Source organism: Pipistrellus kuhlii, unplaced genomic scaffold (genome assembly GCF_014108245.1).
Source record: "Pipistrellus kuhlii isolate mPipKuh1 unplaced genomic scaffold, mPipKuh1.p scaffold_m20_p_2, whole genome shotgun sequence".
NCBI classification, from domain to species: domain Eukaryota; kingdom Metazoa; phylum Chordata; class Mammalia; order Chiroptera; family Vespertilionidae; genus Pipistrellus; species Pipistrellus kuhlii.
Genome location: NW_023425515.1, coordinates 36,113,740 through 36,129,240, shown reverse-complemented (window position 1 = coordinate 36,129,240; position 15,501 = coordinate 36,113,740). Strand labels below are relative to the sequence as shown.

At 48.6% G+C, this 15,501-nt stretch overlaps 1 protein-coding gene across 3 annotated transcripts in view; it reads left to right on the top strand.

The window, feature by feature from the left end:
* Positions 1-14,783, top strand: part of MCF2L2 (MCF.2 cell line derived transforming sequence-like 2) — a 186,295-nt gene extending 171,512 nt beyond the window's left edge. For 2 of the 3 annotated variants that reach the window (XM_036445322.2, XM_045583729.1), the window contains 4 exons: positions 3,345-3,389; positions 6,405-6,493; positions 6,859-6,994; positions 13,949-14,783. In XM_036445322.2, the coding sequence (XP_036301215.2) occupies positions 3,345-3,389; positions 6,405-6,493; positions 6,859-6,963 (239 nt within the window). In that variant the 3' untranslated portion in view covers positions 6,964-6,994; positions 13,949-14,783. Of the gene's footprint in view, positions 1-3,344; positions 3,390-6,404; positions 6,494-6,858; positions 6,995-13,944 lie in introns of all 3 variants that reach the window. The other variant, XM_045583728.1, reaches the window with a different exon arrangement.
* The last annotated feature ends 718 nt before the right edge of the window (positions 14,784-15,501 follow it).

Sequence of the window (15,501 nt, the reverse complement as noted above, 5' to 3'; positions counted from 1 at the left end):
TTCCGGTCAAGGGCATGTACCTTGGTTGAGGGCACATCCCCGGTAGGGGGTGTGCAAGAAGCAGCTGATTGATGTTTCTCTCTCATCGATGTTTCTAACTCTCTATCCTTCTCCCTTCCTCTCTGTAAAAAAAATCAATAAAATATATATTTTTTAAAAAAGAGTCCCACTTAAATCTCTGCCTCCCTCCTGCTGTTGCAGTTGGTCCTTGGGTTCTGTCTTTCAGTCATCATCTCCCTCCCACTAATTCTACATACCCCTCCTTCTCCCTCTGCTAGTGACATGTGTAGCAGGCGCCCCAGACTCTTGTCTGGCCGTAGCTCTTTTTCATTTGCCCATTTACAGTTACAAGTGGTGGCAGGGCAAGTTTGTGAAATATCCGGGTGAGTCACCAGACGCCAGACGCCAGACAACTTCCTCTCGTAACAGCCAACATCCTTCTGATGATCAGTTAGTCCCTCCAGGATGGCAACTGCTTCCTCCACTGGCGGGGGACATGGCGATAGGATTCCTCGTGCCAGCAGCAGTAAGGCCTGGGTGGGGGGAGGCCGCAGGGTGGAAGTTCTCCTGAGAACCCAAGCAACTTCAGGAGGAACAGTCACAGGACAGATGAGCATGCTCTTCCTGGTGCTACTGGTGAACGTAAGAGAATGAAGTACAATAGTAGTATTTTACTAGCCTGAGTTGTGCTAAAAATCCTGATTTCTGAATTCAGTTTTTGTCCCAGATTTGCAAAGCCTTGGCCCTGGAAGGATACATAACGTTTAAATGACCATTCTGCCACGAAGGTATCAGAGGAAGAGCCTGTCTACTAACCCTTTTAAGTCACAGCCTCCCCACCCACCCACCCCCTGCATCCCCTTTCCCCCTGGGCAGGGTGCAGGCCTAATTGTGGGTCCCTGGTCTGGTCCCTCAGGGTCTGGGTGGTGAGAAGAACTGCTTTAATACCTATAAACCCTCTGATGTAATGCTTAAGGGTTGTTTGCTGATACCTGGGAGATTTCCTTTTAGATCTAGATAATGTAGTTCCTTTCATTATTTTTATTATTACCTTATTGTTGTTTAAAATTATTTCATGCAGTCTCATGATGAAGAAAATAAGTTGTGGCAAACAGTCATTTCTGGTGAGACTGCAGGTTATTTTAGATGCTTGACCAATTGGTTTTTAACTATTTTAAATTTCCTTTCCTACTTATAAAAAGAATATATATGTAAGTTATTAAAAGTTTAAAATATACAGAAATGCAAATCAGACATAACCTAGATAACCACTGTAAATATTTCACCTCAGACATTTTGTCTATAAAAATGCATATTTTAAAAAAAATGGAACCATACAAATTGGAGGAGGAGGGTTGTATTTTAGTCTTACTGAAAAATTCACATCAAATGTCTGAGGAAATGGGTAAGGCTTTGACTAAATTCAACTAGACACATCAGCTTGTCCTCCTGACCTACCACCCCTCGATAGGCTTACTCCTGCCCAGACATTTGAGAGCATCTGGTTGTTGAGGTAGAGGTGGTTTCCCAGTTGTAACATTTCTTTGACTCCAGTTCCTAGTAGCTTTGAAAGACTAAGACAGCCAGCTCAGACTTCCTAGAAGCTGGCAGAGACTTGAGCAACAGAAAATGCATGAAAGGGAAAAAGGTGGGAGGGAAGGAGAGATGGAGGGAGAGAAAGACGGAGGGAGGGGTGGAAGGAGGCCCACCACAAAAATATGTGAAATCTGAGAACAATTGATTGAAGCGTAGGAGTGATTCCCTTCTTTTTAGGTTTGCAAAGGAAATGGAAGCTTCAGATATAGACTGGCCTAGATGTCCAAGTTCATACTCAGGGCCACAGAGCAAACGGAATCTATCCAGCCTAGTACCCATGGAAACACCCTAGAGAGAGCTCCTTTGTGAACTCAGGAGAGTCACTGGGATGGGTTAGGCCGAAAGTGACCCCTTGCGTTAACCCCTAGATGGCCAAGAAGGAGCTTGGTGAGCAGCACAGCACAACAGTTAAGGGTTCGAGCACTGAAAGCTTACAGACCCAGCTCAAATCCAGCTCCATCTCTTTGGGGAATTACGTAACCTCTCTGTGCTTAAGGTCTTTTCGTCATTTATTTTATAAAATGGAGGTAATGCTGTACAGTCTTCCCGTGAGGATTAAATGAGATGACTTAGGCATTTTGTTAGCATATTATCTTGGCAATGAAACTATGGCTTTTCCCTGCTGTCCACTAGATGGCACAAAGGGACCACTGTAGCTCCAGCGAGTTCAGAGGCAGCTCCTACTCCACAAGGAAAACTTTTTCTTTTCTTTCAAACTAGCCTTTTTTCTCTATTCTTTACAATTTGCCATAGCTTTTTAAGGACCATCCCCATAACATATTATCTTTGGCAACTAGTTCCCCACATGTGTTCCTCCAGGCAGCTCTCACCACCACCACCACTCCATCCCCCAAGTGAAAATGATGTACATCAGCTTATGTGATCGAGATGGATAGAGCTACGGTGGTCCCTTTGTGCCATCTAGTGGACAGCAAGGGAAACGCCATAGTTTCATCGCCAAAGTTGGTGATTTGCCGAAAAACATTTAAACTCACTAACGGGTTCACTTGTTAAAAAACTTCATTCAGTAGTTTAAGCAAACGAAAAGAGTAGGGTTCTAAACATTAAGTGCTAAAACTAAGCCTAAATTTCTAAAACCATTTGGAGGTAGGTGCTCTGTGCTACAGAGATCGCCCACTGACGGGAGAGCAGCCACCCCAGTCCTTCCCAGCATGGCCCACCTTTCCATCCTTCTTGTCCTTCTCCACCAACATGCTTTATGCTTATTCCAGCACACGAACTAGGAACTATCTTCCCGACATGCTGCCAGGCCGTGAGCCAACTGGTACTGGAGCCAACGTACCATTCGGCTCATTTTTCTAAGAAGGCAACCGTCACTTAAAATATGGCTGTACTCAAATTGGACATCTGTCCAGGGCCTAAATGTTTGGAGTAGTTTTTCTGGTGTGTGTGTGTGTGTGTGTGTGTGTGTGTGTGTGTTTGCTCTGTGTTTCCTTTTAATATACTTTATTGATTTTTTATTTATTTTTATTTTTTTACAGAGAGGAAGAGAGAGGGATAGAGTGTTAGAAACATTGATGAGAGAGTCATCGATCAGCTGCCTCTTGCACACCCCCTACTGGGGATGTGCCCGCAACCAAGGTACATGCCCTTGACCGGAATCAAACCTGGGACCTTTCAGTCCCCAGGCCGACGCTCTGCCAATGAGCCAAACCGGTCTCGGCTGCTCTATGTTTCCTTTTAAAGCCATTTATTTATTTACCTTTATAATTTGTTTCCTCCCCCAGATGTTTATGAGGATGAAGACAATGGCAGACAAACGTCCCCCAAATGTGAGTAACAATAGCCTCTCGGAGTGCTGTTCTGAGAGCTTCTCTGTGATATCCTTGTAATTACGATGAACAACAATCACAACCGTGTTACCTATTAAATTCCTACGATGTGCCAGACATTTGTAAACATTTTTCTCACACCAGCCCTACAGAATAGAAACTCGTCCCCACTGTGGAGACAAGGAGCTGATGCTCAGAGAAGTGAGGTGGCTTACCCGCGATCACACCATCGTCGTGAGCGCTTGTCAAAGTCAGACCAGCTCTCGGGTCTGACTCCAAAGCCCCTGCTCCTCCCACCGGGCAATGGGGGCCTCAGCTGTTCGGTCATGTGCCTGTGACCTGCCAGACCCCGGGCCCGAGATTCTGGGGTCCCCTCCGAGCTGCCACCTCCGCAGCACCGAAGGCTCAGTACCTGAGGCTCTGAGTGCCACAGAGCCCGCGGCCAGGGAGCCCAGGGGGAAGGGTGAGATGCGGACGTGACGGAGGTTCAGCCACGGCAGCCCACGAGCTGCACCTTCCTCCCTGTGAAGCCAGGGGCTCTGACGGAGGGGCTTTCTCCAAGGTTTGCCAGGTTCTACCCAGTCTGGCTTCTCCCAGGCGTCACGGGGGGTCCGGGGAGGATAGAGGTTTGTCTCTGCTGCCCAGAGCCCAGGGCCCTTGGGGGAGACACCTGGAGGAGCATCTGCAGTTGGCCTCAGAAGAAACTTTCCCTCAAAAGATCTTGTGAGATGATTGTGGGTGACCCACTCCCTCCTGCAGCCCCTTTCCTCCTCTATCTCCCAGAGTAGGGCAGAATAGAACATAATTGTTGAGCCCTAGCTGGTTTGGCTCAGTGGATAGAGCAGTGTTTTTCAACCTTTTTTGGGCAAAGGCACACTTGTTTCATGAAAAAAATCACGAGGCACACCACCATTAGAAAATGTTAAAAAATTTAACTCTGTGCCTATATTGACTATATATAAAGTAATTATCTTGAATAGGAATCAAATAAACACAAAGAAAGTATTTTATAATTACTTTATTATGAAATATTAAGTAAACAAAATAGTGAAAAATTATAAAATTCTTGTCTTGTCTGCACCTACGGCACACCAGGCAACATCACTAGTGTGCCGCGGAACAGCGGTTGAAAAACGCTGGGATAGAGCATCGGCCTGCGAACTGAAAGGTCCCAGGTTCAATTGTGATCAAGGGCACATGCCCAAGCTTTGTGTCAGTCCCCAATAGGGGACATGCCGGAGGCGGCCAATCAATGATTCTCTCTTATCAGTGATGTTTCTATTCCTTTCTCCCCCTCCCCTCCTCTCTGAAATCAATAATATATATATATATATATATATATATATATATATATATATATATATATATTTTTTTTTTAAATAATGAGCGTTGAATAGAATACAGACATCACACACTGTGAGAGTAACATGGTTCCGTAAACTTGTGTTTCACTTTATAAATGTATGTATGTGGGTGCGTTGTGTTGGGGTGTAAAATTCGCATCTCCCTTCAGGTGCACAGTAGAAGGGGCTGGAACTTGTCAGGTCTTTCAGTTCCCAAGTTGCCTCCAGCCATGTCCATGTGGGGGTTCTACAGCTGCTGGAGGCCAGAGCCCCCACCCCCATTCTCCCAGCGGGTGGCTTTCTGGTCTCTGGAAGCAGCATTGAATGGGCAATTACACCATGGACCCTGGAGACCCAGCCCTTTGGGTCACCCAGGGGGTGGTCCAAGGCCTGGCTGCTCCCATCCCCCCTACAGCCTGCCTGCAGGACCAACAGACATTCTCTCATGGTCTGCTCCCGGCATGGGCATCCCGGGTGGATGATCGCCCTACAGAGGCACCCGTAGCGGTCACAGCAGATGCCCCTGAGTCACATAGGGAGGACGGTGGGAGGATCTCCCTGAACCTGTCTCTCATTTGACTCTCAGCTGCCTCACCCCTATCACGTGCTGGGACCAGGAATTAAGCCGGAGTTTCTGGAGGCCCCTAGGGGGGCTGAGGGCAGCTCCATGCTGCTCACACAGCCCCCACTGGCCTGCCCTGGGGGGGACCCTGGGCCCCAAAACACAGTTTGGGGGGACTCTGGGTAGCAGGTTGGGGACCTCCCACATGACCACTGGCTGCTCCCCCAGATAACGAGCCTCCAGTGCACCCCCAGCTGCAAGCTCCTTCTGCTCCCCTTCCAGGCCATTGCTCTGCCCAGAACGGCCTCCCTCCCCGTGTGCGGCCCCCTCCCTCCGAGTTCTCACCAAACAGACCTTCTCCAGCCATCCCTCAGATTCCTGATCCCGCTGCTCACTGGCTGGCCCTGGCCTGGGGCTGCCACGTGAGATCACTGCTGCCTCAGCAGCCTGCCTGGGGGCGGAGTGGAGCAGAGCGGGGGAATGCTGTAGACTCCAGCAGCCGAGCTTACCTACAGGCCAAGGGAATTCCTCTAAGTGATTATTCCTCTTGTATCTCAGTTTCTTCATCTGTAAAATGGGCTAAGGCCCTGACACAGTTGTCCTGACATGCCCCAGGGCATCTCACAGCCCTGGGCACACAGCAGGTGCACAGTGTGACTGTTGGCTAATTAACCCACTCATTGGAGAGAGAGGCGGGATGTACTACTGCCCCCCCCCCCCTTTCCTCAGGGGCAATGCCCTGACATTGGCAGCGGCTGCTAAGGAAATGGCAGTCACCAGGGGAGAGAAATAAGAGCAAGAAAGGGAGGCGGGTGGAGAGGTAGTCAGGCACAAAAAGAGGGAAAGTGGTTGTTTGTTTATTTGTTTGTTTGTTTCTGGGAGAACAGGAGGTGGGGCTAGGAGCAGCCTGGACACGACTTCTCAGTCTCAGTTACAGAATTCAGAGCTGGAAGGGGAGCCTGGAGATCACAGACCCACCTTCCCCACCCAGGGGAAGCAGTGCGCCCGGGAGGGGAGGGGTTAGAGGTGGGAGAATGGGCTCCTGGGAGGGCTCCCTCCTCTCCCACCCTCTCCCCCACAGCCCGCCCACGTACCCCCTTCTCCCCGCAGGCTGCTCCCGCGGGGCGTGCGTCTCCGCGGAAAGCTTTGAAGAAGGCGAAGGGGCAGGAGACCTGGAGAAGGAGAGCAGCGCTCTGGGGGTAATTTATCTCCTGCCACCTCTGGCCCATTCCCCCTCCCTCGTTCCTGGTCAGCAGCTTCCCCGCCTCCTCTTCCTCTCCCACCCCCTGCCCTGCGTTCCCTGACTCCACCCTTTAAGGACCAGGCCTGGGCCAGGGAGGCCACTGCCTCTGCAAAGGGGCTCAGACCTCCCGCCCCTCCGCCCCCCACACCGGCTCCTTAGCCCGCGCTGGTTTCTGGCGAGAGTGGGGGACGCCTGTGGGGACCCCGAGTGGCCGGGTGGGCGATCCGGGGTGCACCCGCTCTGCGGGGGACCGGGGAATCCGCGGTGGGCCTGGCCTGGCACCCCGCTAACCCTGAGGGTGCACCCTGCCCCGCCCTCCAGCTCTCCGGCCTTTTCCAGTTGGACAACAGCGATGACACCTGCTCCCCCAAGTCTGCTCCGGACCCTGGGGAGCGCGTCCAGGGAGGAAAGGGAGGTGACGATTAGGAGGACACGCGAGTGTGAGCCAGGAGGAAAGGTGGGTATGCGGACGTATTAGCACAGGGGTCGGCACCCTCATTAGTCCACAGAGCCAAATAGCAACAGGACAACTATTGACATTTCGTGTTTGAGAGCCGAAAACCGACTTCTGCACGTGGGTCACGAAGTTTCAATCGCACTGTACCTGCGGGAGCACGTGGTATTTTGTGGAAGAGCCACACTCAAGGGGCCAAAGAGCCGCATGTGGCTCGCTCGAGAGCCGCAGTTTGCCGACCACTGTGTTAGCCAGTGCTTCTCTGACTTGCTTCTTGGAATTTCTGGGCAATGGAGAGCGCTGGGGGTCTCGCCCCTGCGGGAGATGACTAATGTCTGGGCAGGAGCAGCGGGGCGGATGGGGACTGGCGAAGGGAAGAGGGGGGAGGGGGCTCCCCAGAAAACTGGCACTCCTTCCAGACCGCCGCCCCAGGCCGTCCTCGGGGGCCTCGGAGCCACGGAGACCCGGCGCCGCTCCCCGGGGCCTGCGGGAGCGGGGCTCGGTGCGGACCCGCGGAGACCTCCGCTGGGACACGGGCCGCCCAGGGTCCCGGTTCCCAGGGTTTAACCCGCCAGTTCCCACCGGGGACCGGCTGGGCGCGAGGATGTCTACGGAGAGCAGCATCCCTGGCCTCGCCTCTGCCCGCAGGGCCACAGCGCCCACTCGCCCAAACGGTGATGGTCACAAACTGCCTCAGATGCTGCCTAAGTCCTCCGGGGGGGGGCGGGGGGGGGGGAGCGGGGGCGGGTCCGCGGAGAACCGCTCCTCTGAGCGGGAGGACCTGAGGACCGGAGCCCTCCACCCGCCCGCGAAGACTCTCCCTCCTCCCTCCCTGCGCCGCCGCTGCTCCCGCCCTGCGGGAAAAGGTGATGCTGGCCGTTACTTTGTTCCAGGCTTGTTTCCTTTCAGAGGATTTGCTGGTTACAAGTTAACTTCGGACGTGTTTCTGTTTAGATGTACTCGTTTTTTAATTAATTTATTTTTTGTTTTATTAGTTTTTAGTTTTGCAGTTAATGTCATAGCTTTCAAGTGACCTGTTTATAATGATTTTATTTTAAAGACTGGTTTTTTAGTTACTCATTTTCAGTTACGTATAGTTATTTCATTTTAAGAATTTTATTTGACATACTTTTTAGAGTAAAATGTTTATTTCGTTTTAAGAATTTTATTTGACATACTTTTTAGAGTAAAATGTTTTTAGTTATTTTAGGGTTTCCTCCTAGTTATTTAGTTTTCAAGTGACTTACGTTCCCAGTTGTTTAGTTATTTGGGGTTCTGGGTATTTTGCTTTTACATTTTTGTCATTTAAATTTTTTGGTTATTTTGTTTTAAATTATTGCATTTTCTTAGTTATTTCTTTTCAGCTATGTCTTTGCCATTTTAATTTTTTTTTTTTCCTGTTCGGTATTTTTACTCATTTCATTTTCAGAATTGTTTACTTTAGAACTTGTCAGTCAGGATCCAATCAATAGAGAGGGGGCGGTGATGATGAGTGAGAAGCGCTGGGGGGGGGGGGGGGGGGGAGAGAAACAGGACAGCCGGATGACAGATGTGGAAGCAGATCTTCACAGTGCAGTGTGACGCTCTGAGGGCTCACCTCCACCTTTTGCTGCAGTTTCTTAAACATATGTAGAAAGGAGGGGGCTTGAGACCAGCCTGCTGTGACTTGAGATGAGGTCAGGTGTGACTCACAGGTGAGGGCAGCTGCAGAGGAGGCACAGGAGAGCCACTGCAGGGTCTCAGGGAGGTTCTGCAGAGCAACTTCGTTAGGCTCCAGCATAACCAGCCCTGACCTCCTCTGCCTGCACGCAGCAACCGTTGAAGGGTGGTGGGGATGTCCTCCCCAAAGGTGGGAAGGTATTTAGACCCAACCCAAGCTTGTGAATCCACAGACTGGGATTTTTAAAAATAATTCTTTACTGTTGAAAGTATTACATATCTCCCCTTTTCCCTCATTTAGCCCCTCCAGCTCTTGCATCCCCCTTTAAGGCCTTCAGTACCCTATTGTCACAGCCTGGGATTTTTTAAAGCACACAGAGCCTTTTGCTGCAGGAACAGCACTGGACATGTCTACCAAGCCACAAGAGAGCGTAATCTACGCTGGCATGTTTTCACACTTCTTACAGGCAGTCTTCTCTGCTTTGGCCTCTCCCATTATCAGTCACAAGACATGCGTTTCTCAGTGAGGATCTGTAAAACCAGAGCTGGACAGAAGAATCCTCGGGGTTCTGACTGTTAGAACCGTCAGGGAACACATCACTTGCATACTCTGAAACACCTTTTCCACTGATTAGCCGGCCACTGATTACAGAAACACAGCTCAAATCCTTCTCCATCATTTGGACCATTGTTTTCTGAATCTTTGAAAATGATCACATTTGACGTGTTGGCTGAGCACAAAGTGCTCAAGCCCCTCCCCCTCTCCCCCAAGACCCTCTCCACAAGCCTTACATCCCAGGGGGGAGGGGGCGGCTGCCAGAGGAGCCAGTGCCATGCCAGGCCTCGTGGCTGGCTGGCGTTCCCAGATGCCTCCCCTACATGCTCTGGGTGGTCCTCTCTGGCCTCCCATTGGCCTCCTTGCCCATGCCCCACATTGCTACTCTGCTGGCAGGTGTCCTCTGAGAGGAAACTGGGCTCGTGGTGGACGGTGGGGTGGGAAGGGAACAGTGGAATAATTCTCGTAAAGCCATGATAGATCCATAGTAGGTCCCCAGAAGGCACGGCATTCCCTGCCTCAGGGCCTGGACACACTGCTCGCTCAGGAGATGGACTTCTCAAAGGCGGGGGAGGAGGCTCTCTGTGAATGAAGTTTGTGTCATTTTTCCATTTAAATCAATGGAAAAGACTCCAAACCCATCGGATAAAATCCTCCAGCCTCCTTTCACAACCTCTTCAAACCACCCGTGGCTTTACAGTGTTGCCTGTTGCCCACTAGAGGGACCCAGATTTCAATGCGAGTGCTTTGGCTGAAGCAGAGTCCTTAAAACCTGGCGGGAGTCTGAGTCCACACTAAACACCAGCTGTGCATTAGGAAATAATTAGAAACACAGATTCTCTACACCAGCATTTCCCAGAATGCACTTTGTAGAATAGGTAGAAGAGTGTAAGGGTTTAGCAACAAAATTATCCAATAATAAATACATTTTTAAAACATGATAGTCTGTTCCTCTCTCAGCTGGTTCCAGTAGAGTAAAGGATCTGAGGACTCTTGCAGAAAGAAAGTGTGTATACTTTTGTTAAGCTCATCATCTCCCAAGCTTATTTGAACCCCTTTTTTTGTGGACTATAACATCACGGGTAAAGGGAGAGGTTAAGCTGTTGTAACAAAAAGACCAAGCAATATAGTGACTGAAAGAATATCCTTTCTTGCTGAAACTGGTTTGGCTCAGTGGCTAGAGCGGACTGAAAGGTCCCAGGTTTGATTCTGGTCAAGGGCATGTACCTTGGTTGTGTGCACATCCTTGGTAGGGGGTGTGCAGGAGGCAGCTGGTCAATGTTTCTTTCTCATCAATGTTTCTAGCTCTTTATCCCTCTCCCTTCCTCTCTGTAAAAAAATCAATAAAATATTTTTTTTAAAAAAAAGAATATGCTTTCTCATAAAACAGCCCTGGCTGGGTATGCAGGCCACGTGGCCCCCTGCAGTGGTCATCTGGTGTCTCAGGTTCCTTCCTTCTGGTTTTCCCATCATCCCCTAGAACATAGTCCTTGGCTGCAGAGTCCAAAGCAAGTCTGAGAGGGTCTGATTCCCACTCGCAGCAAGCAGGGAGAACTTGGCATTATGGCACGGGCAACGTTGGAAGGCCCGCCCTCCGCAGACGGCACACACCTTCTCTTCCTTTAGTGAAAGCCTGGCTGCATGGCCACAGCAGCTGCCAGAAGGGCTGGGGGTGTAGCGAGGAGGACATTGCCCGCTTGCGATTTTATTACTGTGTGCCGGCGTCACCCAGCCAGCCTGCAGCAGAGCAGGGACTAGAACCCGGGTCTCCCAACTCGTACCCAGGATTCCAATGGCCACATTAGCATTGCTTACCCCTTCATCGTGTATGAAGTGCCTCTTGAGTTCCAAGTTTATTGTCAGATGAGGATAGAAAGCTTTATCAAACACAGTTTCACTGGTTCTCTATAAAATACCAATTGCTTCTCTAATCTGCTTGCAGTTGTTATTTATGGATAAATTTTTTGAATGTGGCTATTAAAGCAGCAAAAACTATAGGTTTATATCATAATATTTTCATTTGCCAGAGTACATATACAGCGGGTCTTCAAACAATGTTTCATTCAATGTTGTGTCACTGATGTTGTTAAAAAAGAAAAAAGAAAAATCGATTCCTGCCCCTGGGCCACTGTTTGTTTGGAGTCTGCACATTCTCCCATCTCTGCGTGGGTTTTCTCTAGGTACTCTGGTCTCCTCCCCATCCCAAAGATTTGCACATGAGGTGAGGTATCTAAACTGTCCCAGCCCCTGGCTGGTATGGCTCAGTTGGTTGAGCCTTGTCCCATGCTGGTTTGGTTCCCAGTCAGGGCACGTGCAGGAGGCAGCCAATTGCTGTTTCTCTCATCCATGTTCCTCTCTCTCTAAAACCAATAAAAACATAGTAAGTCGCCCAGTCGGAGTGAGGACAGGTGTGTATGAGTCTGTCCTGCGGTGGAAGAGCGTCCTGTCCGGGGCCGGCTCCTGCTTTGCACCCTGAGCTGCAGGGTAGGCTCCAGACCCCTCCACCCTGCACTGGGAAATAATTATCTTCCTTGTTTTTACTCATCTTTCCTAAATGTATGTGTAGTTCACATTTATCTTAATCCTTAACATTGGAAGTATTTGGGGTCTTTATTTAGAAGCTTTGTGATGTTTTTATTCATCTTTCTTAAATGTATGCATAGTTCGCATTTAGTCTTTAACATTAGAAGTATTTGGGGTCTTTGTTTAGAAGTTTTGTGATGTTTCTGTAACCAGAAGTATGTCATAGGGACTAAACTCTTGTTTAATATCAATGAGCCTCTGCTAAAATAAAGTTGAAGTTTCCAAGAACCTATTTCTGACATTAAGTGAGGACTTCACTGGGCAGTGGGAATAGGAACAGAGTATAAAAATCTTGAAATGAAACCCAAATACATCCCAGAGTTTAGAGTATGGAAAGAGGCATTTCAAATTAGTTCTGAACGACAAAAACAAAGAAAGATGAATTATGTGTGACAGTGTTGCTGGGATCCTTGGATAGCAATGTGGAAAAAACAGTGTTTACCTCAGCCCTCAACATAATTCATATTGTCCAAACATGTGGCTTAAAGGAACCATGAAAGTCAAAGCATTCAAAATATAATGTTGAATAGGGTAAAGTCTTTCCAGACAAAAACTGTAAGAAAACTAAAAGAAAATTTTGATTAATGGGGTATGTAAGAAGCAAAAACTTATATGTAGAATAAAGGACAAAAAGTCAAATCATAAATACATTTTCTTAAACCTCACCTGAGGATGTTTACTTGTTGTTTTTGTTTAAGAGAGAGAGGAAGGTTGCGGAAGAGAGAGAGAGGCATGGATCCATCGATCTGTTGCCTCCTGTATGTGCCTCAACCAAGGATCGAACCTGTAATGTAGGCATGTGCCCTGACAGGGAATTAAACCCGCAACATTTTGGTGCACAGGACAACTCTCCAACCAATTGAACCACCTGGTCAGGGCCATAATACATTTTTAAGACATATTGCACTATTTCCTTGGTACATAAAGATAACAACTAGAGGCCTGGTGCACAAAATACATGCACGGGTAGGCTCTCTAGGCCTGGCTGGCAATTAGGGCTGATCAAGTTCCCCTTCTCCTCACCTCCCCGCCTCCCCACCTCCCCACCTCTTCCATCCCTCCCTCCCTCAGCACCCCACTGCTGCTGGTCTCCCGCCATGTTCTGCACTGCCCCCTGGGGGCTGGCACACATCATAGCGATCAATTGAACTCCTTCTGGTCAAACTCCCAAGGGGACACTTTGCATATTAGCCTTTTATATATATAGACTAGAGGCCTGTTGCACGAAGATTCATGCAATAGGCCTTCCTTCCCCTGACTTCTGCACCGATTTTCCTCTGGCACCTGAGACCCAGGCCTTCGCTCCAGCCTCAGTGGAGAAGCCAAGGCTCTTTAGTCTTCAATCTTCAGTCTTTAATATTCAGTCTTTAATATTCAGTCTTCAGTCTTTAATATTCAGTCTTCAGTCTTTAATATTCAGTCTTCACTCAGGCTGGAGCCTTCAATCATTGTGCCGGGCCTGTGTATGCAAATTAAGCTACCATCTTTGGTGGGTTAATTTGCATTCTCATTCCTGATTGGCTGGTGGGTGTTACAGATATATAGTCATTTTGCATATTTCTCTTTTATTAGTGTAGATAATAACAACAACAGAAAAAGAAATGGGCAAAAGACATGAATATACACAGGAAAGAAATTTAAAATCCAATAAAAATACAAAAAGCAGCAAAACAATAAGATAATCTTTTTTCATTAACAGACAGTCCAACATTTAAAACTTTGATAACCTCCAGTATTGGAGAGACTATAACAAAACCATTACTGTCACACACCACTGGTGAGGGTATAAATTAGTACTAGATTTTAGGAAACGATTTGCAATGACTATCAAAATTTAAAATACATATATGATTTGATCTAGCAATTCCACCTCTAAGAATTTATTTTAATGGTAAACAAATCAACAAAGATATATAGATATACACAGGTGTACGTTTCCACCTTGCTCTTAATGGGAAAGCAGGTAGCGGAAGATGGAGGACAGCCTAAAAGTCTGTGGTAGTGTTAAAACTCATCCCCAGATTGGTACTCCTCCCTTTGAGTGTGGGCAGTAGCAGTGACTCTGATCAATAGAATGTGGTGGAAGTGAAGGTACAGACTTTCATGACTGGGTTATAAAAAGTATTTTGCCTTCTTCCTCATTCTGCCTCTTGAGTTAGTCACTGTGGAAGAGGCCAGCTGCCGTGTTGAGAAGACGCTGAAGCTGCCCCGTGACGAGACCCACACGCAGGAACCGAAGCCCCTCGCCCGCCCACAGCCACGTGAACGAGCCGCCCGGGAGGCGGGCTCTCCTGCCCCAGCCAGGCCTCCCTGCCGCGTCGGCTCCAGCTGATTTCTTGGCTGAAACCTCAGGAGAGACCCAGAGCCAGAAGGACCCAGCCAAGCTGTTTGTGAACTCATGACCGGGGAAACATGAGATGATAGATGTTTGGCTTAAGCTGCTAAGTTCTGGGGTTATTTGTTAAGCAACAATGGGTAACAGATATACTATTAAATAATAAAAAGCTGGTTAATAAAGTATTGTTCTGATATAAATTGGAACTCCATGCTGCTGTGAAAAATAGTATCTCCTGCTTGAGATGTAGAAAGCTGGAAGGAGTACTATCTCCATGCTTGCAAGATATTAAAAAATCTGGAAAATACACACATTCACAACTTTTCTTGAACTCAAGAGAGAGCTGAGTTCACAGGGCAACATCTAACCTGAAATTTAAGGAAAAACATGTCCTTCCCCTTCATCTTTCCTCTGCTTCTTCTCCCACGGACACAGATCTCCTGAACTTTCAGGGTCCAGACGAGACTTGTAACCAGGGAAGCAATGGGCAGCGGAAGCTCATCCCAGGCTTACCCCCTGACCCTGTCTCTAAGGCCCCCTTTCTCTGACTTCTCCGTGAGCCCAGCCTGAGCTCATTTCCCCACCTAGTCCCTCTCCGGTTGCTTCTTCTGTCCTAGGCTCTTCCTTGTTTCACTGTCCCTACCTTCGTAAAGGTCCTCTAAAACTCACCTGGACTCAGGTTGTGAGATGCTTTCTGCATGAAGTCAAGCAGCCACACACTACCAGCCAGCCTAGCAGAACCGCTCAGGACCAGGGCCCCTTTCCAGCAACAGTTTTCTTAAGTGCACACAGAACATTTAACGAGACAGACCGTTGTTATGGGATGAATTGTCACACACACACACACACACACACACACACACCTCTGTATTGTGTTGATCTCATCCCACTGATAATAATGCTATAGGCTGTGGATGTATATTCTTCACTCAGACTCATAGGCCTGAGAGATAATCCTCCTTTGTTTTGTCTAATTTAACAGAGGAAGGCTGTAAGACATGAAAAGGTTGCCTCTCAAAGATCCTGAGCAGATTTTGTATTCCAGGAACTTTGGGTTTGTTAAACCACCTGGGAGCAGGCACTATGTTCTCCATTACCCAGCAGGAGAAACTGAGGCTCCTAGGGGTCACTCAAGGTCCTACAGCTGGGGGGTTGCAAAGGCCAAGCTCTAACCCACATCTCCCTGACTCCAAGCTCAGCTTCTCCTGCTCCTCACCAGGGGAGGCTCCGGGGAAGGCGGCCGTGGCTGCCTCAGACATTTAGTGAGCACACGGAGACGGGCCGTGCTCTAACCACTGAGCTTTATAAGGCTCCTGCCCACCCTCATGACGGAGGGACTGACTGACTCCTGGCTGAGAGGCGTCTCTGGCTTAATTC